Raw genomic sequence first — 27,088 nt, 5'->3', positions numbered from 1 at the left:
ACCCTACATAAAGAGAGACCTAAGACAACAACATAGCAAGGAAGAAACACATGACAACACAGGATGGTAGCAACACATCATGATAAAATGGTAGCAAAACAACATGGTAGCAGCACAAAACATGGTACAAACATTATTGGGCACAGACAACAGCACAAAGGGCAATAAGGTAGAGACAACAATACATCACGCAAAGCAGCCACAACTGTCGTTCATAAGCCGTTCAGACTGATGGGTTGCAGTGTTGTAGAAAAAAAAGAGTTCTTGTAGTCGAAAAAACTGTTAAGCAGTCACCCAGGGTTTATTCAGTAATGACCTGCGCAGGGGAAACCTTTTCTGGACACCTCTATTTTAGCTTATATCGGCAAGAAACATCTGGTTTGGATTAGTATTCTCTTTTCTGCAGTTTTCTTGGTAAGCTTATCTATTATATATTGTCACGTTTCATACTCCCCTTCCTCAAATCCTGATTTGACTGGTTCTAGTTCAACTTGGATAATAGCTAACACACAGTACAGTTGTCGAACACAATTGTCATTACGCTTATTTATTTTCCTTCTGTGAGCATATCTTACATTGATCAACTCCAGAATTCGATGTATATGTAGATAGTGTAGGACCACAGTCGCGTATCTAGAGACAAATATGTGTATTAGTTTCCCTTTCGACAATGTCCTGCGGAGTCAACATGTTGTTGTCAATGGATGGAATTTCACTATTGAATATGCTTTCTAAATATCTGTAGAGTCAAGAAAAGGTCACGTTTTCGATCTATAGATAATCATTCCTTCCATATTACTAAGCATTGGTGCAGTAATACATAACACAACGAAACAATTGGCTATTTGTTTGCGCTTGCTCAGCGGTCAAATTATAACAGGAAGAAAAAAAGTATAAATTATAGCAAGAACAAAACCTAAAACCGCAGAGAAATTATAACGTATTTATGTTCATTAATAATTTGTCTTGTAATATTGGTTTTAGTTTTTTGTTATTTGCTTCAATAAAATAAGGGTTAGAAAATATTGTTAATCAGTTGAATGAGCGGAGAAAACTCTGGGGGCGTGGAACTTGAATCTGCTCTCATCAGCCACGCTCGTTCACCAGATACACATTTGAAGCAGTTCTAACAGAAGAAAGGAGTGTTTTGGGCAGTAATGCGCCATAACGTTGGATGCCAACCGCTGATAAACCCCACAGGCGAAGAGTGTAGTTGTTGATTGCTAAATCTCGGTTGGGAATATGCATGTTTACCGTTGATCTCCGGTATGTGTGAGGAGAGGAGCGGCGCAGGCTTTCTGTAAGTATCCTGTGTCTATATTCTCTTAGGAAAATCCAATGGTTGACATTGAACAACAATGCTGTCTATGTTGATCAGTAGTTTATATTTGTGAAACAAAAGCATCGGATTTAACGTTACGCAAAGTTATTCATTCTCCAGGAGTTATCCAAGTAATATGGAGGAATGCTCAAAATCAGTACAATTCTAAAAGTGAAATAACTACTTCAATAAATAACCCAAACAAATCAAACAAATTATCCTTCAAAAATACTTATTTATTGTTTAGTCAGTGTCTCAACTCTTCAAACAGCAGCTATGGACAAGTATGTCACCCAAAGTGGCAGATATTTTCCCTCGGGACGATCCTGCCTTTATGTACATTACAGACAACTACACCGTTCAGTCTCTCTTGGCCCCTGCTGGCCCCTAGCCAAGTCTTTAACCTGTGGAGTGCACTGAAACTCCTCTCAGCCTCACATGAAGGCACTGGCACCACAAACAAAATTCTGATCAGCACCTCAACTTGGTCAACCAACCCCCGTACCTCCACTGAAAGCCTCCTGAGGACCTCTGCTGCCTCTCCATTGCTGCTACAGGGGTATTTGTTGCGAAAGAGAGGCAACTGCACTGAAAGAGAATCTATGTTTAGCTCAGGGTACTGATCTAGAGACTCATCCAACTCCCCCGTGAGAAGCGCTCTTTCCAACTTTTGCAGGACGTTTAGACTGTCCTGGTCAAAACAGTCGCCAAACTGAACCTCCACACCATCCAACACTTAAAAAATGCTGCCCTATAGTGATCCACTGCTTTGCCAGCAAAACATATCGAGTGTGTCTCAATTGATTTAATCAACGTTGTTTCTTTCTCATACAGTGCAAGGTAGCTTTTGTCATTTCTGCTGTTTACCCCACGCGCTGGATAACTGGGCACTGATTAGATTTAGCTGGTGTGCTGTTACAGTTCCACAGTGGCGGTGGGTTTTGCTGTTTTGATGTGCTGTGAATTTTACAATGGCTTTTCTCCAGTTCCTAAATCCTGCACTAATGAAGGCAGCATCTGCTCTTTGGCCAAAAGATGGCTGGCATGAAAACCCTTGGCTACAGTGAAAACACAACACCCTTTTATTGATGGATAAGGTAGCCAGGGGAAATCGCGAAACCATCTCTCTTGAAACGTCAACACTCTGTTGGCCAGAGTTTGCAGTCTCCTAAATTGTGGATGTGGCTGATATGGTTTTGTGCCATCACTGAGGTAACCAGACAATGCTGTGCCACTGTCCCCTATACTGGTGCTGCTGGCAACAAGGTTGACACCTGGTCCTGCCGTGGCTGCGACACTGTCCTCTGAAGTCTCTCTCCCTGGCTCTTTCCCTTTCATCACCCTCACTGCCTCACAGTCTGTCTCCTAGAAAATAAATAAGGTGTTTGCCGTACTCCTAACTACCAGTACCCAAAACTACACAATTCATCACAACAGCAACACCATTGCCTTAAACTGGTGACTGAACTAAGATTTGTTTAAGTTGAGAGTGGGGGTATCCATGGCATTTTCCAATTATCTCCCTATTTTACAAGTCTAAAAAAGAGAACCTTTCATAATGTTGCCAAACAAAGACTCAACAAACTTACCTGAGACTCCCCGTCTCTGCCAGTCTCTCCCTGCCCATCTGTTCCCAGCTTTGCTCTCTGTGTGCCATCTGTTCCCAGCTTTGCTCTCTGTGTGCCATCTGTTCCCAGCTTTGCTCTCTGTGTGCCATCTGTTCCCAGCTTTGCGCTCTGTGTGCCATCTGTTCCCAGCTTTGCTCTCTGTGTGCCATCTGTTGCCTGCTCTGCCTAATGAAATCATTGTGAAACATTGCCATTAGCATTTCACTTATTTCTTATGAACATTTTATCAACTAGTCTTTGAGATATTAGCGCTTCAATCTAAAAGGTAGCTAGCTAGTCAGCTAGCAAATGTGAAACAGATTGCAGTGACAAGGGTTGCCAGCTGTATGAGATCACCATTTACACAACATATGCTGCAACCTTTTGTCATTTTAATATAGTTTGTTTTGTATTGGCTTCCAACATTAGCTGAATTTGCAGAGCTAGCGAGCACAAATTCAGTTTCTGTGGTGTTTGCTATAATCTTTGCTATCGTCAGTTTACTCCAAGATTGGCACACATGTGCTTCAAAGTCCCCTACCAACAATTTAGCTTTTGCAACGAGACCATTAAATATATTTAAGACAATGGAAGAAGAGAGTGTAGTTCAGTTTAAGGAAGCAAGGAAGGAAGCAAAATGATGTGGATATATTGAAGCAACATCTCAAGACATCAGTCATGAATTTAAAGCTTAGTCGCAAATGGGTCTTCCAAATGGACAATGACCCAAAGCATACTTTGTGTATGTAAACTTCTGACCCACTGGAATTGTGATACAGTGAAATAATCTGTCTGTAAACAATTGTTGGAAAAATGACTTGTGTCATGCACAATGTAAATGTCCTAACTGACTTGCTAAAACTATAGTTTGTTAACATTACATTTGTGGAGTGGTTGAAAAACGAGTTTTAATTACTCCAACCTAAGTGTATGTAAACTTCTGACTTCAACTGTATTCAGTACTAGTCAAGTTTGGACACACCTACTCATTCCAGGGTTTTTCTTTTCTTTTTACTATTTTCTACATTTTAGAATAATAGTGAAGAATTCAAACTGTTTAACAGATATGGAATCATGTAATAACCAAAAAAGTGTTAAACAAATAATAATAAATCTTCAAAGTAGCCACCCTTTGCCTTGATGCGTACTCTTGGCATTCTCTCAACCAGCTTCACATGGAATGCTTTTCTAATCGTTTTAAAGGATTTCCCACATATGCTGAGTACTTGTTGGCTGCTTTTCCTTCACTCTGCAGTCCAACTCATCCCAAACCATCTCAATTGGGTTGAGGTTGGGTGATTGTGGAGGCCAGTTCATCTGATGCAGCACTCCATCACTCTCCTTGGTCAAATTGCCCTTACACAGCCTGGAGTTGTGATGGGTCATTGTCCTGTTGACAAACAAATGATAGTCAGTCCCACTAAGAGCAAACCAGGTGGGATGGTGTATCGCTGCAGAATGCTGTGGTAGCCATGCTGGTTAAGTGTGCCTTGAAGTCTGCCCCACCGACCCTGAATGATGAGTTGACACTGTATTTAGTGTTTATTTATAGACTTTGGCGCGTAAAACAAGCGTGTATTTTGGGTTCTGATGGGGTACGACAGCTGAACTAAGCTCATGAGGAGATTGTTTCTTGAATATAGATACAATCTGATATATTGAATCTATATTCTATTATTGTATCTATATTATATATTATATCTATATTCAAGAATCAATATATCATACATTCTTTGTATACAAAATTTGATGTAGCAACTGCTGAATATGGATAATAATGCCTCAAATGTTGGTGGTGTTTTTAATGTTAATGTCATTGCCCCTTGTTAGGTTCTAATTCTCAGAGTAAATAACTCGACGGACACTATGAAATCTTAACCAAGTTTAATTCTTCCCAGAGAGTCAATACAGCTGCTTTAGACAAAAGCATTTTCACACAAGCACTGATATTTAACCATTTCTCCTAGGCTGAGTCTTCTCCTACCCATCTGAACAAACATTATCTCTACTGCTTGGCAGGTAACGAGGTGATACGGGCCATACACTTTATATTCTATTTCTCCCTTAACATGACCTGACCGGATCTTGACCCCCCCTTCATCACTAATCCATGGCTCTCTCCACTTATCAATGCTTGCCACATGTGATCTAATTCCCTGATCCATTTCCCTCTCTCCTTCAGTGACATGAATAAGTATATTTCATATTCTCAGGACCCAACACGCTACATTTACAACTATTATTAATTACTTCACCAGTAAGGATGTTAAGCACATTTTGTTGAGTATTATAATAGTGGTCTTCTTCATACACTTAAAGGAAATTGTATTTGTTTCATTAGTCCATTATTGATATAGTACCAAAATGTTTTGCATGTCAGGAATCAAGTTGTCAAGATTTTATATATATATATATGCTGTATATATAAGAATTTGTTCTTAACTGACTTGCCTACCCCATATATAATATATATATAATATAATATGGGCCCCCAGATTATATATATATATATATATATATATATGGGGTAGGCAAGTCAGTTAAGAACAAATTCTTATTTACAATGACGGCCTACCCTGGAGGATGCTGGGCCAATTGTGCACCCCCCTATGGGACTCCCAATCATACCCGGAAGTGATGCATCCTGGATTTGAACCAGGGACTACAGTGATGCCTCTTGCACTGACATGCAGTAACTTAGACCGCTGTGACACTCGGGAGCCCCAACACAACTTTCCAAATACAGCTGTATGATGCATTTAGCATAATATGATGCCAAATAAAACACAATAAGAATAACGAGGCTATATTTACAGGGGGGGGCACCAGTACCTAGTCAGTGTGCAGCGATACAGGCTAGTTGAGGTAATCTGTACATGTAGGTGGGGGAAAAGTGACTATGCATAGGTAACAAACAAACAGCAAGTAACAGCAGTATACAAGAGGGCGGTCAATGTACATTTTCCGGTGAAATTTTTTATGAATTGTTCAGCAGTCTAATGGCTTGGGGGTAGAAGCTGTTGAGGAGCCTTTTGGTCCTAGACTTGGCGCTCTGGTAATGCTTGCCGTGCGGAAGCAGATAAAACAGTCTATAACTTGGGTGACTGGATTCTCTGACAATTGTATGGGCTTTCCTCTGTCACCGGCTATTATATAGGTCCTGGATGGCAAGAAGCTTGGCCCCAGTGATGTACTGATGTACAGTGCCGTTCGCACAACCTTCTGTAGCGCCTTATGGTCAGATGCCGAGCAGTTTTAAGAATCTGGCGGCCCATGCCAAATCCTTTCAGTCTCCTCAGGGGGGGAAAGGTTTTGTCGTGCCCTCTTCACGACTGTTTTGGTATGTTTGGACTAGAGGTCGACCGATTTATGATTTTTCAACGCCGATACTGATACCGATGTATTGGAGGACCAAAAAAAGCCGATGCCGATTTACATTTTTTTGTTGTAATAATGACAATTACAACAATACTGAATGAACAGTAACTTAATATAAAATCAATTTAGCCTCAAATAAATAATGAAACATGTTCAATTTGGTTTAAATAATGCAAAAACAAAGTGTTGGAGAAGAAAGAAAAAATGCTATATGTGCCATGTAAAAAAGCTAACGTTTAAGTTCCTTGCTCAGAACATGAGAACATACGAAAGCTGGTAGTTCCTTTTAACATGAGTCTTCAATATTCCCAGGTAAGAAGTTTTAGGTTGTAGTTATTATAGGAATTATAGGACATTTTCTCCGTATACCATTTGTATTTCATATACCTTTGACTATTGGATGTTTATTAGGCACTTTAGTATTGCCAGTGTAACAGTATAGCTTCCGTCCCTCTCCTCGCCCCTACCTGGGCTTGAACCAGGATCACATCAACAACTGTCACCCTCGAAGCAGCGTTACCCATGCAGAGCAAGGGGAACAACCACTCCAAGGCTAAGAGCGAGTGACGTTTGAAACGCTATTAGCGCGCACCCCGCTAACTAGCTAGCCATTCACATCAGTTACACCAGCCTAATCTCGGGAGTTGATGGGCTTAAAGTCATAAACAGAGCAATACTTGAAGCACAGTAAAGGGCTGCTGGCAAAACGCACAAAAGTGCTGTTTGAATGAATGCTTACGAGCCTGCTGCTGCCTACCATCGCTCAGTCAGACTGCTCTATCAAATCATAGACTTGGTTATAACATAATAACACACAGAAATACGAGCCTTAGGTCATTAATATGGTCGAATCCGGAAACTATCATCTCAAAAACAAGACGTTTATTCTTTCAGTGAAATACGGAACCGTTCTGTATTTTATCTAACGGGTGGCATCCATAAGTCTAAATATTCCTGTTACATTGCACAACCTTGTTATGTCATAATAAATTCTGGCTGGTTAGGCGGCCCAAACTGTTGCATATACCCTGACTCTGCGTGCAATGAACGCAGGAGAAGTGACACAATTTCACCTGGTTAATATTGCCTGCTAACCTGGATTTATTTTAGCCAAATATTCAGGTTTAAAAATATATACTTCTGTGTAAGAAAGGCATTGATGTTTATGGTTAGGTACACATTGGAGCAAGGACAGTCTTTTTTCGCGAATATGCATCGTATCAATTATATGCAACGCAGGACACGCTAGATAAACTAGTAATATCATCAACCATGTGTAGTTGACTAGTGATTATGATTGATTGTTTTTTATAAGACAAGCTTAATGCTAGCTAGCAACTTACCTTGGCTTCTTATTGCATTCGCGTAACAGGCAGTCTCCTCGTAGGGTGCAATGTAATCAGGTGGTTAGAGCGTTGGTCTAGTTAATGTCGTGGAGAATCATTTCAAAATATAACACTTACAAGAACTTGTGAATTCAATATAGGCTTTTAATACAAACATATCAGAAGCCTAGATGGTCCACGGAACACACACCTTTCCAGAGCACTGGCTCTGTATTTATACACGTACAACATATGAGTCCATCCCACATGCAAATGAAGTTACTTCCCTCAGTCCATCTGCCACCATTATCTTTCAATCTGTGCTTCCTGCTTGTTCACGCCCAATAACGCCCATATCTGCTTTTAGTTAAGTTATAATGGTGGCAGGACCTCTTCATGTCCCAAAAATAATACATGCCCATCTTACCCTTATGTTTATCTTGGTGTGTTCTTTGGTATGTCTGTCCTTATTAGGACTCTTAGACTATGTGTCTCTTCTAACATTCCTTCAGCATCTTCATGTCCTAAAAATAATATATGTACTATGTCTATAGTCCATCAGTTGGTCATTTGGCTGACCCCCTCCTTTGTGTGTCCCTCTGACCTCGGTATGTCCAGCTGTCCTATGCACTCATGGCCTTGCTTTGGTTTCCTGTCCTCTACAATAGACAATGCATTTTACCCTAAACATTTATGCATTTTATGGCTTTGGCCATTACGTCTGTTATTTCTTGGTTTCCTTTTTTTACCCTGTTTTTACCAGAATGGCAAATACACTCTAAGTGTGTCCTCTTCTCTTGTGGTCTAATGTACACCTTTGCTCTACAGTATTATGTTTGTCCCTATATGTACCGCTTGCAACCACATTAACTGTATGGTTGCAAGATTGAATCCCCGAGCTGACAAGGTAAAAATCTGTCGTTCTGCCCCTGAACAAGGCAGTTAACACACTGTTCCTAGGCCATCATTGAAAATAAGAATGTGTTCTTTAACTGACTTGCCTAGTTAAATAAAGATTAAATAAAGGCGTAAAAAGAAATGGCCAAATCGGTGTCCAAAAATACAGATTTCCGATTGTTTTTATAACTTTAAATCGGCCCTAATTAATCGGCCATTCCGATTAATCGTTCGACCTCTAGTTTGGACCATGATAGCTTGTTGGTGATGTGGACACCAAGGAACTTGAAACTCTCGATCCGCTCCTCTACAGCCCCTGTTCGGGGCCTGTTCGGCCCACCTGTTTCTGTAGTCCATGATCCATGATGTCGTGGAAAATCGGTTCAAATATGACACTTGCAAGAACTTGTGAAATCAAATAGGCTTTTTTATTACAAGGTATCGCAAGCCGGAGTGGTCCGCGGAACACACACCTTCCCAGAGCTCCGGCTCCCGTATTTATACACATACAGCATATGGGTACAACCCATATGCAAATGAACATATTTCCCCTATCCATCTGCCACCATTATCTTTTTAGTTCAGGCTTCTTGCTTGTCCACGCCCAATAACGCCCATATCTGCTTTCAGTTAGATTATAATGGTGGCAGGACCCTTGCTTTGTCCTAAAAATAATATACGTTCCCTTTATTCTAACGGCCTATTCTTTGGCCCTGTATTTAGCTTATGGTTCTTTTATATGTATACTCTTATCTAATGTCAGCCAACTATGTGTCTCCTCTTACTTTAGTGTATCCAGTTCTCCTAGGTGTAGTGTTTCTTTTGTATGTGGATCAATAGACTATGTGTCTCCTCTTACTTATGTGTATCCAATTCCCCTAGGCACCTGTGTGTCTCATTTACTCCCACATCAGCTCCTTTGTTTTGCTCACATTGAGGGAGAGGTTGTTGTCCTGGCACCACACTGCCAATTCTCTGACCTCCTCCCTATAGTCCGTCTCATTGTTGTCGGTGATCAGGCCTAACACTGTTGTGTCATTAGCAAACTTAATGATGGTGTTGGAGTTGTTTGGTCACGCAGTTGTGGGTGAACAGGGACTACAGGAGGGGTTAAGTACACACCCCTGAGGGGCCCCAGTGTTAAGGATCAGCGTGGCAGACATATTGTTACCTACTCTTACCATCGATGAACAGCATTCTCACATAGTTGTTCCTTTTGTCCAGGTGAGAAAGGGTGGTGTGGATTGCATCATCTGTGGATTTGTTGGGGTGGTATGCAAATTGAAGTGGGTCTAGGATGTCCAGGAGGATGCTGTTGATGTGAGCCATGACCAGCCTTTCAAAGCACTTCATGGCTACTGACGTGAGTGCCACGGAGCTATAATCATTGAGGCAGGTTACCTTTGCTTGCTTGGGCACAGGGACTATGGTGGTCTGCTTGAAATATGCTGGTATTACAGACATGGTCAGGGAGAGGTTGAAAATGTCAGTGAAGACACTTGACAGTTGGTCCGCCCATGCTTTGAGTACACGTCCTGATAATCTGTCTGGCCCCGCGGCTTTGTGAATGTTGACCTGTTTAAAAGTTTTTTTCACATTGGATACGGAGAGCGTTATCACACAGTCATCCAGAACAGCTGGTGCTCTCATGCATGCTTCAGTGTTGCTTGCCTCGAAGCGAGCATAAAAGGCATTTGGCTCGTCTGGTAGGCTCATGTCACTGGGCAGCTCGCGTCTGGGTTTCCTTTTGTAGTCCGTAATAGTTTTTCAAGCCCTGCCACATCCGGCGAGCGTCAGAGCCGGTATATTAGGATTCAATCTTAATCCTGTATTGACGCTTTGCTTGTTTGATGGTTCGTCTGAGGACATATTGTGATTTTTTTTATTTTTATAAGTGTCTTGATTATTCTCCCGCTCCTCTAGCCTTTAGCTCGATGCGGATGTTACTGTAATCCATGGCTTCTGGTTGGGATATGTACGTACAGTCAGTGTGGGGACGACGTCATCTATGCACTTATTGATGAAGCCAATGACTGATGTGGTGTATTCCTCAATGCCATTGGCTGAATCCCGGGACATATTCCAGTCTGTGCTAGCAAAACAGTCCTGTAGTGTAGCATCCGCATCTGACCACTTCAGTATTGAGCGAGTCACTAGTACTTCCTGCTTTAATTTTGGCTTGTAAGCAGGAATCAGGAGGATATAATGGTGGTCAGATTTTCCAAATGGAGTGCGGGGGAGAGCTTTGTATGCGTCTCTGTGTGTGGAGTAAAGGTAGTCTAGGATTTTTTTTCCCCTGGTTGTACATGTGACATGCTGGTAAAAATTTGGTAAAACTGATTTAAGTTTCCCTGCATTAAGTCCCCGGCCACTAGGAGCGCCGCTTCTGTGTGAGCATTTTCTTCTTTGCATATGGCCTTTTTATAGAGTTTGTTGAGAGCGGTGCCAGCTTCGCTTTGTTGTGGTAAATAGACTGCTACGAATAATATAGATGAGAATAGTGTGTCGACAACTTATCATAAGGTACTCTACCTCAGGCGAGCAATACCTCAAGACTTCTTTAATATTAGATATTGCGCACCAGCTGTTATTGACAAAAACACTCACACCCCCACCCCTCATCTTACCAGAGGTCACGTCTCTGTTCTGCCGGTGCATGGAAAATCCCGCCAGCTCTATATTGTCAGTTTCTTCGTTCAGCCACGTCTTGATGAAACATAGGATGTTACAGTTTGTAATGTCCCGTTGGTAGGATAGTCTTAATAATAGGTCATCAATGTTATTTTCTAACGATTGCACTTTAGCAAGGAGAATGTAAGGCATTGGGAGTTTACTCGCTCGCCTCCGGCTTCTTAGAAGGGTCCCCGAGCTGCGTTCCCTTTTCCAGCGTCTTTTCTTCACGCAAAAGGCGTGGATCCGGGCCTGTTCCAGTTAAAGCAGGATATCCTTCTCGTCGGACTCGTTAAAGGAAAACGTTTCTTCCAGTACATGGTTATTTTCGGTCATATTAGACGGTAGCAGCAACATTATGTACACAATAAGTTTTTAAAAATAAGTTCCACAAAACGCCCCAAAAAATTACAAAATTGTACAATTGGTTGGGAGAATGTAAAACATCAGCCATGTTCTTCGGTTCCATCTTGTCATTTATGTTTTAAAAAAATGCATCCTACTGGCTGCATGGCATGGTGGAACAATATGATGGAATATGCAGAATGGTTGGCCTGTCAGTCTCAAGGTTCTCTTCTCCAGAGCTGATGGCCTTTATACCTACCTTAGACAGGAAACCCAGTTTCTCCTCTACATCCTAACCCCCTGTGACTCCACACCACTGCATTACCTCATCCCTCATCAGTCAGTCCCTCTCACGGTTCCAATCAGTGTTTCCTGCTAATGACTACTAATGTTATTGTCCTCTAAATGTTTTTCTTTACTGTAACACCAGTGTTACACTAGTGTATACATCCTGATGTTATACTAGGGAAATTGTGTTTCCATAGTTAGGGCTGAGAGTGAGTACTTCAACAAGAATCAACAACCTCTAAATAATTAAGACAGTTGCTTTGTGAGAAGGTGTTCACCTTCGAAGGTGTACACCCATGTTCTCATTTAGCCATTGTTATGTAAATGCTGGCTGGAAAGTACCAGTGGCCTAACCTTGGCTCTAAGTCGGAGCAGGTTCACTGGAGGCATGGTCCAGCGAGACACGGGTGCCATCTTGTGTAGATGGATAGAGAAAAGCCATCATGTCCTTTTTTTCAGGCCTATCACCAGGCTATCAGACTATTGAGCAGCCATCACTAACAGTCTACCAAGTGATGCTCACTCACACAAAACACACACGCTATCAAACACACACTAACACACACACAACCAATGCTGTTGTCCCATTTTATAGATACATTAAACCACTGGACACTTCCCGTTTCACCTTGTGTATTTAAATACTGGTATTCTTGATAAGATAATTATGTTCTCCAGGTACATAACCCAATTTAATTATATTACTCTCAGTCTGCAGACCAGAATGTGTAAGATCCTGGTCGAATGAAACAGACGGAGGCCCAGCTAAATAGTCAAAAAGGTTTATTCACAGAACGTTCCAAAGTCAAGAATACAAAATAATTAATTTTATACTGACTTCTCACGCCCACACATACACACACACACACACATTCACACCAACATACGCACCCACATGTTCTGCTACGCACACACTGTCTGTCTCACTACCCAGCCGACAGAGATAGTGACCTTGTCCTTGAGACGTACTCCCCGTTCTCTCCCAAATCTCTAGTCAGTTCCGCACCAAGCTCAGACAGTCTGTGTTTAAAATACCATAAAGACATATTGTTTTACCCCAATTCTGACTAGGACGACACATGTATTGATTATGATTTTATACATTCTAATCAATTCCATACAATTATATGTTTCAGGGGGGAATATTCTAATCATTCAATTAACAGGCCATTCTCACCTATCAATTCTCGTTATGGCTCATTCTAACATCTCTACCACTTTACATCACATTTCAGTTACACTGTTTATACTGTTAGGTTCTGAAGAAACAGACTAGAAAAAGCTCAAAGCAAGTTTAATCACCCACTGGGTCAAACAGCTGCAAAAGACCAGGTATGATTACACTTACAGCCAATTACAGCCAATACATCTCTGTTGCTAGTCAGGAACTTAATGGGTTCTTCTCTCTGGTGTCATCATGGCCCTGCCTGATGCTAGAACCTTTGTGGGCGTGGAAGGATATGTGTGTGGGAAAAGACTGTTTCGTCTCACTTCATCTGTTTATTTGACCTCGGGCCGAATTCCTCGCTCCTCCCTGTCCTATCTTTATCAGTGACTAAAACCAGATTGTTTTCCTTTGCCGTTCTCCTTAGGAGCGTTGATATTCAACAATAGTTTACAGTCTGTAACAAATGTTATCTGCACTCGTCTCACTCATTAACGTTCCATACACCATGTTCCTATTACCCCCTTCATTGACCCCAACCTTCCTTATACATCCAAAGTAATCAATAAGATATGGTAACATCAAGAAGTATATTTTAAGCTAGAATCAAACAATACACACTTATTTATATGCTGGGGTAGCAGGTAGTCAAGAGTGTTGGGCCAGTAACTGAAAGGTCGCTGGTTAACCAGTTAACCCTAATTTCTGTTAACCCTAAGTCTCTCTGGATAAGAGCATCTGCTAAAAGGCAAATAAAATGTATTCTTGCCATAGCTCGCTCTAATATTGAATTCTTATTATATCTTGTGTAAATTCATCCAGAGTATATATACATATAGATTACATTACATAGACTGCTGTTACAGTCCTGTTTGGGTTGTTAATTGGATTCATTACAACATGATTTTATGTTGTCGTTTTTTAAATACTTGTTTGACATTTTACTGCATTCTTAGGAGCTAGTAACAAGCATTTCGCTGCACCCGCTATAACAATCTAAACTGTGTACGTGACCAATAAACTTTGATTAGAATGTATTATTTTTTTCCTGTGCAGCCCAGATGGTTATACTACAAAGCAGGAAAAAAGGAGTTAGACAGCTAACTTGCCTAAATATTATTTAACTTTATTTTTTAGAAAGCTACGCTTGAAATGGGCATGGTCGACAAACGAAAACCCATATCTAAGTTTAGCTTCTTTTTTTTTATGAACCAGAAAATCAATACTTGTATCTGGTTGCTTATTGAAGTTAGCTGGCTTAATTAATCGTAACTGTAGTATTCCACTCTGGTCCAACCTGAGATTGGGCTCCCGGGTGGCGAAGTGGTCTAAAGACACTGCATCTCAGTGCAAGAGGCATCACTGCAGTACCTGGTTCGAGTCCGGGCTGCATCACAGCCGGCCGTGATTGGGAGTAGCATAAGGCGGTGCACAATTGGCCCAGTGTCATCTGGATTTGGCCGGGGTAGACTCTCATTGTAAATAAGAATTTGCCCTTAACTGACTTGCCTAGTTAAATAAAGGTCAAATAAAAAAACAATGGGCCAGTAGCTTAAAACCTGGTGTGACTCGAGGGAAGTTGTCTACATAGCTAGGAATGAAGCCTCTTGTTGTTATGTTAACTGTTCACTTCAAGGTTGCATCTCTGCATCACCTCAAGGTTGGAGACAGTTGTTGTGTGGTCAATTGTCATAATATTGATTAAACCAACTTTAACTTGCCTGAGACAAGTAAACTTGGTTTAATCCTGAGAAAGGGCATTGGATATCAACAATGCCATATTATACACCAAATAGATGTGGAGGGTCAACTTGACCTGAGGTGGAACTCTCCTCCTGCCCAGGCTGCTATTTGTGGGGCACAGGCTCCTCCTATATGAGTGTGTACAATGTTGATGGTGTCAGTTGGTTGTGAATTGTGCGCAGCTCTCTAAATTTCAACCCATAATGTCTGAACTGGCAGTCACATGTCCTAGACATGTTTCAGAGATGCAGTGTATGTTAGAAAAATCAACATGTTGGTTGGATAACCATTGCAGAGTTTTCACAACTGTTTCTCTCTCTTTTTTCTCTCTAGAATTAAACTCTTCAATTCAACTTTTGAGGATGGTGCCCCATAATGCTTGAAATGCTACTCAGCTCAATGTGCTGGGACAGATAGAGCTGACACAACATGTATAACACTTGTGAAAATGCCAGATCAAGAGAATGGAGCGACGGTGACGGATACAGCTGCCATAGTATGACTCACTGGGAAGGTGATCCCCCAGCTGGAGAAAGACAGTACCTCACCCAACAGGCAAGGGAACACCAGTGGCTGAACCGTGAGGATGAAGCTGCCGTGCGGGCCCACTACAACTCCCATCAACAAAACTCTCAGATGGACTTCCGTGGACATCGGACACAAGAGACCCAGCCGCCTCCTCTGTATCATCAGGACCATCACAGAAGTCAGAACATAAGGGATAGGCCCAATCTCTATGGACCCTTGAGAGAACAGGCACCTCCTAATGTAACCTTACACTGCAGTGGAGAGAGAACAGAAACGTGGGCTAACCATGAACCCCACTTCCCCAGCAATGACTTTTTACCCCCACTCAACGTCGAAAGAGGGCATGAGGATATTTCCCATCACCATAACACCGACCAGGATTATCTGGTGAATAATAACAATCTCCATTACTTGGAAAGCAAATGGCAGATGTTCGATCCCACCCATTCCAATGGACATGCTAGAGGACATTGCAATGTACATTCAAGGGGATATTTTACTGAATGCTCAAGGGGACGTTCTAGGGGTGGTTCCCGTGAAAATTCTAGGGGTGGTTCTAGTGTATGTTCTTGGGGTGGTTCCAGGGGTCGGTCTAGTGGACGTTCTCGGGGTGGTTCCAGGGGTCGGTCTAGTGGACGTTCTCGGGGTGGTTCCAGGGGTCAGTCTAGTGGACGTTCGGGGGCCCATTCCAAAGCAGCCAGCCATGGTATACTAGGACCTAGTGTTCCTTCCCAAGCTATAACACAAAAAACAGATAATCTTCCTGGCAATGTTGCTCTTGTTTCTCACACCCAGACCTCTGTCACCACTGACCAGCAATATGCTCCCTCTCCTCCCAAACCTCTCAGTGAGACACTTCAGGAAAAACCTCCTGATAAACACAAGATCTCACTCAATGAAATACAGGACTGGCTCCACAGTGTTTTAAGATCTAAAAATGGACCCATAAATGGGAACAACTCAACACAAGACCCCTCCCAGGCACAACAATTCAGCACAGAGAAGATGGATATTTTACAAGCAGGCAAAAGGCACCTACATAGTAACACCAAAGACAACCAGGCGAGGCCCCCTGAGAGGTTTAGTCCTGAGGACTCCACTATACGGCTGGAGATTAAGTCCACCCCCAGGTGCATGACCCTGACGGCAGTCGCCACCACACCGCCCCCTGTGGCTATTGTCCCTCCAATGGGTCCACAGCAGTCCCCAGAGCCAATGGAGACAGAGAATACAGGCAATGAGCTGCCATTTAAGATTTTACGGGCCTGGTCCATCAAAGAACAACAAGTGGAAAGCCTGTGGGAAAGAGCTAAAGATGATGCAAGTTCTCTCTCTGTCCGAAATGAGCCGGTTCAAGTTGAGAGTTTTATGGAGTATGATAAGCCTGTAGATGCATTTGCAACAAGTTCACTGGCATCTACTGGAGAGGACAATGATGAGGTCCTTCAGGTCATCACACAGACGGACAAGAGTTCACCTTCACCATTTGTCCACACCATCCCTCAGGCAACTGATATTGTACGCAAAGGAGGTACCCAGACAATCGTGGAAGTTAGCTCCAACGGCGCAGATGAGAGATCTCTTGTTCTGTCCACAATTGCTGAAGTTCAGTTCAAGTTACGTACGCTGCAGCAACTGGTTACTTATCGGGAGAATGCAGCAACAATCACAGAGGCAAAGGATGGTTGTCTAGAAGCCATATTGGAGCAGTATTGGGGCGGGGAAACCTCTAACCTGGTAGAAGCTTTAAAAGATAAAAGGGATAAGGAAATCATGCGAGATGTGTCTGCCTGGGCCGCAGAGGATGAGGAAGCAGTGGTTCTCTTTGCAGTCAGTGGTATATCACTGGAGGAAGTGGTCGAGAAGTTTCCCATTCCAGCGCATGTTGACAGCTCTTCCCAAGTGGGTTACAGGTCATCCTGGTTAAATGTCAACGAGAAGCTGAATGACATTGACAAAGAATCTGGAAGAGCTTGGTCTCTCTGGTTCATACCAGATAAAGCAGAGGAGAGTTCCAAAGTTGTTGGGGGAGTCAAAATGGATGACACCTTCCACAGCAAGATGGAGACTGTGGAATTTCCTGCACGACAACCTGTTGAAGCAACAGGCTCAGACCTCACAAAAAACATAGACCTCATGATGGTTGCAGACTCCTCAACAGACACAGACCTCCCAACAGATGCAGACTTGGAGACCGAACCCCTTTCCCCAATGATTTTGACCGTCCTCACACCAGAGGATGCTGTGAAACTGCTTGCTGAAACAGAGGCACCAGGCGCAGACCTCACAACAGACTCAAACTGCCCAACAAATGCAGACCTCACAACCGACTCGGACACAGACCCCCTTTCCCCAATGCATTTGACCGTCCTGACATCTGAGGATGCCATGAGACTGTTTTGCCAGATCGAAAATGGCTCTGACCTCCAACTCGGGTCCCATGAACCATGCTCTGAAGACAAAGACGAGACAAAGACAAAGCAACAAGAGAATATAGAAAGTGGCAGCTTAGATAAGTCCTGCTACTGTCCTTGTATTATTGAAACTGACAATGGGTTTGAAAGTGGCCTATGCACCAGTTGTCAGAGGGAGAAAGGACTGCAGCAAGGTACAAGTTGCTTAACAATCGCTCAATGCTTTACCCTGTTAGATACAAGCGACAATTCAGATCAGGAGACAGAAGAGGTCCCTAAGGACTCTGGGGGGAAGGCGACTGGGGACAATCAATGCAGGGACAAGAAGCAGATGATACAATCAACTGAAGAAGAGGGTGATGACAATCAATCCTGTGACAATAAGACAGAGGGAGAAATGCAGCAATGTACAGGTGTCATACCGATCACTGACTTTTTTTTCTGGTCAGATACAATTGAGGATTCAGATCAGGAGACAGAGGAGAACCCTAATGAACAACATGCTCAGATTGAGGCTCATGCTTCTAATGTTAAAAGGACAGAGCCTGAAACTGATGCCAAAGCACCCTGTGAGTCAGCCCAAGAACATACTACCCAAAGCAAAGTCAGTCCTGGTTCTGAGGATAGGGAAATGCCGCAAGAGAAGGACCAAGACTGTAGGAGGAGTACATTACCAATTCCCAAGTTTGAAAACCCTTCTAAGTTAAGAGCTATCATCATAGCAGACAAGTGGTGTTCACCTGTAGAGGACTGTGGTTCACCTGCAGAGAAGTATGACAAAGTTGCTGACTTTGTCACTCAATACAAAACCTGCAACTCAAAGAAAAATGGAAAAGAAAAAATGGAAAAGGAGGAAACCCTCCATCCAACATCATCTGACAGACAAAAGCCCAAGAAACGCCATGGGAGAGCAGAGAGAGGACAGTCACCATCCCAACCCCCTAAGAGCTCTGGGGTGAAGGCAACTTTGAATAATCAACGCAGGGACAAGAAGCCACATGCGTCACACAAGAGGAGACATTTGACTGAGAGGGATGAAAGTCGATGCAAAGACAAGAAGAGGGGATCATCAACTGAGAAAGAGCGTGAGGGCAGTCAATCCAGGGACAATAAGCCACCGAAGAGGAGACATTCAACTGAGAATGAGAGTGAGGATAATCAAAGTAGAGGCAAGAAGGGGAGACTTTCAATGGAACAACTGGGTGAGGCCAGTCAATCTAGTGACAAAACGTCGCAGAAGAGGAGAAATTCAAATAAAACTGAAAGCAGGAACTCCAAAGAGTTCCAGTTCCAGTTGGTGGAAAGCGACAGAGGCAGTAAGAAGTCATCGCCGTGCCCTGGGGTGAAAACCCTCCATGTGCTGGGATCCTCATCTACCACTGTTCCTCTCAAACTCTCCCTAAACATCCGCAAAAAGCCTTCCACAAATGGCTCACCCTCAACACATACTGAGGAAGTCGCCAAAAGGCCAAAGACTAAAACCCCATACAAAACTAGCAGACACCACTCCCCTGCAATGTCAGTGTCTCCTGTTGTCAAAGAGAGGCAGAGGAACGGTGTGAAACACAAGCAAAAAATTCAACCCCTAAAAGTCAGATTGAAAAATCTGTCCTTACCCAAACATCTTGTCAGGAAAGGTTCCCCACCAAGGCAGAAGAGGGTGGAGGATAGAGGAGACCCTCTGAGTTTAGGGGTAATGGTCTCTAAGAATCCTGACTCGTGCAAGAAACTAAAACGTAAGGCAGAGAGCGACTTGACATCCCAACAGATGTTGTCAAAGATTCCGAAGGTGTTGAATAGGAATAAGACAGGAAAGTTGTCAAAAAGCGAGCGTGAGTGCGACTCGCTGCCCCGCAAGCCAAAGCTGCCAAGAATTCTGAAGCTTCTAAGAACTCCAGAGGTTTCAAAGGATGGGAATGAGAGAGAGAACAGAGAAGAGACATCTCCCAGTGCTTCACCTGAATCACAAATGCTGAACAAACCTGCAAGAGTGGCACACAAGCCCAAACCTTGTATCAAGCCTGCCAGTCCCAATGGTTATAGCCCAGGTAGTCATGCTTGCTCTAATCCGGCTAGGATATCACAGCAACATAGCAATGGACATTTTGGGGCAAAAGTTACTGCGAGGCAGCAGGTGTTCTCAGATTGGGAGAGCAGCTTTGTCCCGACTCCAACCCCCCGGACTCGTAGACGATCAGGGTGTTCTCCAGAGGAAGTGGAAGGTCCACAGGCCAGTCCCAGGTGCAGCTCGGAGACCAGGATCATTCGACCCATTCTAAAACGTGTCGATGCTCCGCCAAAACCCAAGCGGAATGTCAGCTTTCCTTTGAATCCAATGAACGTGCACTACTTCAATCCCCGTGAATATGAAAATCACGTAATGTTCAACAGGTCTTACACAGATCCGGAAGATGCACAGCCTTCTGACGATGAAGAGGAAGATGCTTCTGTGAACTGCCAGAATCTGAAGGAACAGTCCCCTCTTAGGGAAGAGAAGCGGCAAGATCTAGGGGAGCTGAAGCCTGGACCAAGCGCTGCATGTGAAAAGAGCTTCAAAAGGAAGCGGGAAATGCAGGAGCCTGCTCCCATTTTGATGAAGAAGAGCATTGTTCAGGCAAAGCATTTGACAAAGTCTCTCCATCATGAACCTCCAAAAGACTCCAGACACTCGGGTAAGGACACTAATCACAAGCCACTGGCAAAAGAAAATGGCATGAATTCCCTCAAAGTTTTTGTGTAATATGTATAGCTAGCATTGGAATTCAAAACAACCACACAGAATAACACACGACAAGTCAATATTTAGATGCATTTGATTGGATTTCCAGTTATTGACAAGTTCTTCTGGTTACAGCGAGAAAAACTGGAGTTGGTTACAAGTGGTCAGAGAAGCAGAGGAAGAGGCCCAATGAAACTGAAGGTACGTCGCAGGCTATGCCAGCCTCACATGGTAGGCTACTTTTGCAATTGCACCAATGATTTCCCAGTATTTCAAACAGAGTTGAATATGTATTTTTACTTTTAGAAAAGTGTCAGACGTAGACCGTTTCATGTTGTGTTCTGATTGGGAATCATCTAGATGAAAGGGTATTATATAATTTATAGGAGCTGGGTAGTGAACTCAAGTGTATTATGCAATTGTACACAGGCCTGTGAGCCTGGTTCAATATGACCTAAGTAAAATTGAGAGTTAAAGTGATAAGGGTGGACAGACGGGTGTATTTTGAAACTCTCACAGAATGGGATTTAATTCATTACCATATGTAATTGATAAGGGTAATTCCATTTTATTTCAATCACATTTTGACAACACCCCTTTTGATTTGAACAGAACTTCCCGTACATATTTGCCCATGGTAGAAGATGTGAGAAAGTGACTTTTTGGACCAGAATGCCAAAACATTCAGGAGATAGAGGTGCCCAAAGTTGACGATTTTGCATACCCTACCGTACATCCATGTCTTCATCACTGGAAAGGTAAACGGTTGAGTTTGATATCATTTAAAAGCTTACAAAAAAGTATTGGCAAGAGTATGCTGTGTCTCAACTGATGGTGGTCACAACATATTCACCTCAGATTATGTAAATTAGGGTTTAAGATACAGTGGAGAGAAAAAAACAAGAGTTTACAATTTTTTTTGATAATTGATGTTAAAAGTAAAACAAATAATAAAGAGTTTAAAGTTTTTGCATACACTGAATGGGATATGCAAAATCGGTCAACATTGAGCACTTTTGTCTCCTACATGTTTTGGCATTTGGGTCAAAAATGCCACTTTTCTGACCACTTCTACAACGGGCAAATATGTATGGAAAGTTTCATTCAAATCAAAAGGGGTGCAGTCAAAAAGTGATTGTAATCAAATGGTTACGACCCATAAAGTATAGAATGAGCTTGGGGAAAATGTTGATGTACTTGTTCAGAGTGTACAAAACCTTTTATTAGAAATCAGCCTCATCGATGAGAACGTCAATACCAACTTGTCGGGTAACTGAAACCCATGTAAGTGTGACTTGTGTTGACTGGGTGGGAATATGTTCTAGCCATGTTTTTAAGTATATGCTGAGGCAGTGTTCTCAGGATCCTGTGTACATTGAATAGACTTTTGAACTGAAAAGTTGCCTTACTGATCCTTCATCTCCACTTTGAAAGCCACTTGCTGGGGGACGGCTACTTCCTACAGTGCTAATGTGAATATTTATCACCTGCTTTCTTATGCTTGTCTCTTAGGTACCTCTCTGAATGCAAGCCTCCCTCACGGTCACCATCCAGGTTCCTCTCAGGATGTAAGCCTCCCTCACGGTCACCATCCAGGTTCCTCTCAGAATGTAAGCCCCCATCGTGGTTACCATTCATCCTCCAGCCAAGGGAGAAGAGTTGAGCCAATGGCCAGTCACCATAGCTCTCCTGTGGGCGAATGGAACGAGCGGTGGTCAGGAGATTTGTAAGCATATCAGTCGGCTCTGACAGGATACACGAGACGGGAACAGTAGTTGATGGCAACTGGCAAAGACAATACTTTTACCTCAAACCTGACATTATTCATATGCTGTTCTTTAAAAAAAACTTAACATTACAGACAGCCATATTTAGGCTACATTATGCAGTTTACTTTTCTACATGTTTTTATCTGTTTTTAAACGAATAGACATCTGATTTCTCTCCCTATATTAGGTTCGGTTAGCTGTGGTTGAAACCGTCAGACGTATGTTTTATATACCATGTGTTACTGTTACTCTTGACACCTAAGGGTGATTGGTGTCCGGTTACTCGTACTCTTATAGTATTGTTTGCCTACATTGTTAGAGCGTCATAGTGATTGAATCATCATAGTGATTGAATCATCATAGTGATGGTATTGTACATTGTATTAAGTTTGTTTAGTCTTTTTTTTAAATTGACTATTTGTTTTATTGCAGCCAGAACCAAAGCTAAAGGGGAGAAACCAGACTGAGCTTATTGTTTTATGAGATTCTGCTGTCTCATACACAAAGAAATGTGTCAATTGTAACATTTTTTTTTTTAACACTGGTGATAAAATGAATCATAGATATCCGTCATCAAATGATATTTGAAGCCATTGTCACTTTGTTTGATGTGGTTCCTTGGACTGGCTTTACAGTTATCTGTGGCCGTAGATGTTGCTTGTAGTTAAATTCAACTACTGCTAATGTTTTGGCTATTGTGGAATGGTGTGTACTTTACAGGTCACTGGTTTTATACTCCGTCTTAAACATTGGTCGAAATGCCATTTTTGTTTTTAATATTTGTCCGTTTTGATATTGTACTGTTTTATTTTACCTCTGATGTTTACTGTGTTGTTATTGCACTGAACTAATATATAAATACAGAATATGTTTTTGTTGTAACCTGTCCTCTCAGACTACACAGCATCCAAGGAAGAGAATTGTATTATTTACCCTTCACCACCAGCCAAAGACCACATTTGAGACACACACAGTTACGCCACCAGAGGGAAGCAAAGTACAATGTTAATGTTCCTTTCATTTCAGTCACTCGCTTGTGCAAGGCTTCTCCCTTCTCCTATGTGTTGAGACTTGAGAGACTCACATAGGTGAGTGGATCAGAACAGATAACAGAATCTTCAGTCATGTTTTCTGTTTCTACACAACACTTATTGTGCATTTATTGAAGAAAGCCAAGCGGAAACTGCTGCCTACAAGGACCAAGGGTGGTGGAGGCCTGTTGAGAATGTATAGAATATATAAGGCATGAGGGTGTGTGGTATATGGCCCGCGTTGTGTCATGCCTAAGAACAGCTCTTAGCTGTGGTATATAAAATAAAAATCCTTTATTTAACTAGGCAAGTCATTTAAGAACAAATTATTATTTACAATGACAGCATACACCAACCAAACCTGGGCCAATTGTGCACAGCATGGATTCGAAGCAGGGTGTCGGTAGTGACACCTCTAGCACTGAGATGCGGTCTAAGGCACTGCTGCGCCATTCAGGAGCCACAAAATTGGTCATATACCACAAATCCCCGAGGTGCCTTATTGCAATTATAAACTCGTTACCAAAGTAATTAGAGCAGTACAAATAACTTTGTCATACCCGTGATATACCGTCTGATATAACACGGCTGTCAGCCCATCAACGTTCAGGGCTCAATCCACCCAGTTTATAATAAAAGATATCTTTTCACGAGTTGAAAAGTCCTAAACTTGCATACTTGATGTCAGCTTGCTTTTGTTTCTGTTTTCCTCAACCCCAGTGTTTTTACTTAATAGGCTACAGGATTCTGTACGTGGTGCACCTTGCCTGGGGGATCGTAGGGTTCAAATCCAGCCAGTAATCAGCCAATGTAATGGTAGCCTTTCTCTTCTATTCTCCTCCCTGTTCTCCCCTTTCATTTCTCAGACTCTGTGACAGGAAGACAGGTTCTCAGCAAGGGGTCAAAATATCACACTGTCCTCTGACTGGCTGTAAATGAGCTGTGTGTGTTTTGATCTCAGCTGCACAGGTGTCAGAGGAGAGGCACTGGGCTGTGGAGGAAAAGGCCCTTCCCAGCACAGTGCTAAAACTCTCATGGTCATTAACCTCACCTCGCCAGTCATTAACCTGTGGAAGTCCATTGTGTTTGATGCATGGGATAGGAATATAGGGGAAATAACAGGCTTAATACTGTATGTTAGGCCCATCTCATGAGATAATGTCCGTTATAAATAATTGAATTAACCTTAATCAATTCTGAGAAAATTAAACATAGCTTGCAGAATATTGATTAACGTGTAGACAACATACAGTGCACATTATCCACCTAATGTTTGCATCAGATTTGATTTGAATGTCCCGCCCTGCCACGCGTCGAGCCGCCACCCTCGCGAGGCATGGAAGCAAGCACTCACACACTCCGAGCTCATCCCATTCGGTTCGATCAGTATTGTCTGTGCGACCGAGAACCAGCAAGTGTTCTCTTCGATATTTCAATCAATTTAAATATATATTTGACGAAGAGTAAACTAATTTATTCTTGCGTCGGAGAACTATTATTCTGCCATTTACAAAGACTTAAGGATCGTTTTAAAACCAGATTAATTATCGCTATGTAGATGTCTCGGTTGGAGTACTAGGAACGGGAGGACGCTGATCTGTGTTCCAAGATGAGTGGGACCAACGCGACGTCTGGAGCGGCGCCCTGCCGCTTCGCTCACTACTTTGTGATATGCGGAATAGACACCGAAACTGGGCTGGAACCGGACGAATTAGCCGGTAAGATTACCTACTTATTTAAATTAACCTTTTCCCTGTGAGGTAACTATACAAAAACAACTTTTTTTCTTTAAACGGACTATTTCAATGTAAACTAATACACATGAATCTTAGTGACATTATCTGTGCATATCATTTATTTGGAACAAAGTTTACAGTCTCTGAAGGTCATAAATGATGTGCTGTGTTTAAAAACAACAACATTAGGACAACGGCTACAGTTGCAGCCTGACTTCACCTTGTTTACATTGTAGTCTCTGGTAAGCTGGGTTAAAGGTATTGGGGACATTTCTTCACTTGTTTGTCAGACCTGTCCTTGCTGATTGTGTGGACTAAAGAGAGAGTGAGAAAGCAATAGCTATAATGCCATTATTTCGACGATAAAATGCCAACACTTCTTATGAGGCTGGTGTTTCAGTGCAGAACATCGGAGGCTTTTATGATGTTTTTGTTTACAAAGGCTGCTACTAAGGATAATCATTGTTATTTGAATAATCAAATAGTTAACACCCCCCATTAACCCGTCCTCAGTCAAGAAGAGCTGAAATTCTACATCTGCACATGTTCAAGGTTCAATCAGCTTTGGACTCAGGTCCTTTCTCTGTTTAGTGAGGCTGTGTGTTTGTTCAGTGCGGTTGCAAGCTCTCAGTACTCCCTGTTAACCATGCAGGTCCAGTATTGATTTCAGGGTCGCCCCCTTCAGTTTTGCATCAGTGACTGAACAAAGTGCACAGCCCCCTAAGCACAAAGTAGAGACCCTCCATCGATCCTCAGCCAGCCCCCACTGGGCTGCGTTCAGGGGCCAACTGGAACACTGCCAAATTGCAGTGCTCTGGTGTTGCAGCATGTTTTTAATTTGTTTGCAGCCTGTTCATATTGAATTACCCGGGCAGATTCAGACTCTTATTCTCCTGTTGAATATAAACCTTTCCTCTGTGACATAATACTTCTATAGGAAAGGGAGCTTTCTTTGACATTGAGAGCTTTGCACATGTGGCTCTGTTGGATGAGTAGATAGTGTTCCCGTATGGTCGCGTCATACTGTTGTTGCATATGCATACTTGACGGTCTGTGTGTGTGTTCATGGAACAGCCTTACCTGAAGTGAGTGAGCTGTGATTGCTTCTGATTTGAATCATTTGTCCTTCGGGAAACAGCTCTTCTAGTACTTTCCAAGCACAAGACTCTAGAATGGGAGGATTCAGGATTCCTTTAGTTGCGTGTTTAAGCAGACACATTTAGTCTCTCTATGGGGGCAGGATGTTAGGACAGTCAAAGAGTGCTGTCGGGGTGTTATTTTGTGGCTAATCGTTTGATTCTGTGAGGATTAGTTTATGACACTGTGGGATGTTCCTGTCTCGTCTCTATAAATGTGTGTGTGTGTGTGTTGTCTCTGTGATTAAGTTCATGTTTCTCTTTATCTGCTTGTGGTTAGGTCTGCATCGGAACCATTTGTTGCCAGTGTGTGTGTTGCTCTCAGGCTGTGGCGCGTCGTTGAGTTTGCCTCCCTGTCTGCTGCCCTCACACTGATCACCCCAACCCTCTGAGCATCTGCCTGTGTGTCTGTGTGAAACTGGGGCACAAGTTAACAGTCGGAGGAGTTGAGCCATCAGCTGTTAGGAAAGGACTGGGTGAGAGAAAGAGATGGCGTGTCGGAGTGATACGGTAGAAGAGTGGACAGAGTGATGATGCCAGTGTTGCTGTGGATTTAGATCATTCAGAGGCTGTATCTCTGGTGTGGTGATTAACAAAGCATTGTGGGACCGAGTTTTAGTTTCTTTAGGGGATTTGCCAAATCTGTCTCCAGACATTAGTTGAGATGCCACCATCTGTCAAAACTTTACTGTTCTTAATCCCACATACTACAACTACTCAGCGAAGTCTCTCAGGAAGTACTATACCTGTACTTGGGCATTATGGTACAGTGTGTCTACGCGTCTCTGTGATTAGGTTGTGTGTTTGAGGAGTATGGTAGTCTGCTACAACATTTTCTCCGTTGATCTTCTAGTAGTTGATCGTGTGCTGTTGTGGTGGTCCGTTAACGTAGCGCTGTTTATCCACAGACACGGCGGGAAAAGGTCTAGTAGAATCCATTACAGGAGCCATTTGTAGACCGTTATCTTCTCCCCCCTCTCCCTCGCCTCTTTCGCCCTCCTCAGCATCCCAATCTC

At 42.7% G+C, this 27,088-nt stretch overlaps 2 protein-coding genes across 15 annotated transcripts in view; both read left to right on the top strand.

Moving 5' to 3' along the window:
- Positions 1 to 221: 221 nt before the first annotated feature.
- LOC112214295 lies at positions 222 to 23,875 on the top strand. 5 transcript variants are annotated; one of them, XR_006078911.1, is made up of 5 exons: positions 1,061 to 1,300; positions 15,073 to 20,353; positions 20,536 to 20,631; positions 21,013 to 21,158; positions 21,913 to 23,875. XR_006078911.1 is itself a non-coding variant. In XM_024372945.2 (4 exons), exons 2-4 carry the CDS (start codon positions 15,169 to 15,171, stop codon positions 22,128 to 22,130), a joined length of 5,499 nt encoding a protein of 1,832 aa, XP_024228713.2. In that variant the 5' UTR covers positions 222 to 414; positions 15,073 to 15,168; the 3' UTR covers positions 22,131 to 23,875. The 5 variants fall into 5 exon arrangements, 3 of the variants coding, with proteins under 3 accessions (XP_024228713.2, XP_024228712.2, XP_024228715.2); XR_006078912.1 differs by having other exon boundaries at positions 1,065 to 1,300; positions 20,536 to 20,601; XM_024372945.2 differs by lacking the exons at positions 1,061 to 1,300; positions 21,013 to 21,158 and adding an exon at positions 222 to 414.
- Positions 23,876 to 24,524: 649 nt separating this feature from the next.
- Positions 24,525 to 27,088, top strand: part of LOC112214294 (DENN domain-containing protein 5B-like) — a 72,268-nt gene continuing 69,704 nt past the window's right edge. For 3 of the 10 annotated variants that reach the window (XM_042298022.1, XM_042298020.1, XM_042298021.1), the window contains exon 1: positions 24,526 to 24,918. In XM_042298022.1, coding sequence (XP_042153956.1) covers positions 24,810 to 24,918 — 109 coding nt within the window. In that variant the 5' untranslated portion in view covers positions 24,526 to 24,809. Of the gene's footprint in view, positions 24,919 to 27,088 lie in introns of all 10 variants that reach the window. The other 7 variants (XM_042298024.1, XM_024372943.2, XM_042298026.1 and 4 more) reach the window with 5 other exon arrangements.

The sequence above is a fragment of the Oncorhynchus tshawytscha genome, linkage group LG15, assembly GCF_018296145.1.
Source record: "Oncorhynchus tshawytscha isolate Ot180627B linkage group LG15, Otsh_v2.0, whole genome shotgun sequence".
Taxonomy (NCBI): domain Eukaryota; kingdom Metazoa; phylum Chordata; class Actinopteri; order Salmoniformes; family Salmonidae; genus Oncorhynchus; species Oncorhynchus tshawytscha.
The sequence above is the reverse complement of the archived record's forward strand: the minus strand, read 5'-3'. Positions and strand labels throughout refer to the sequence as shown.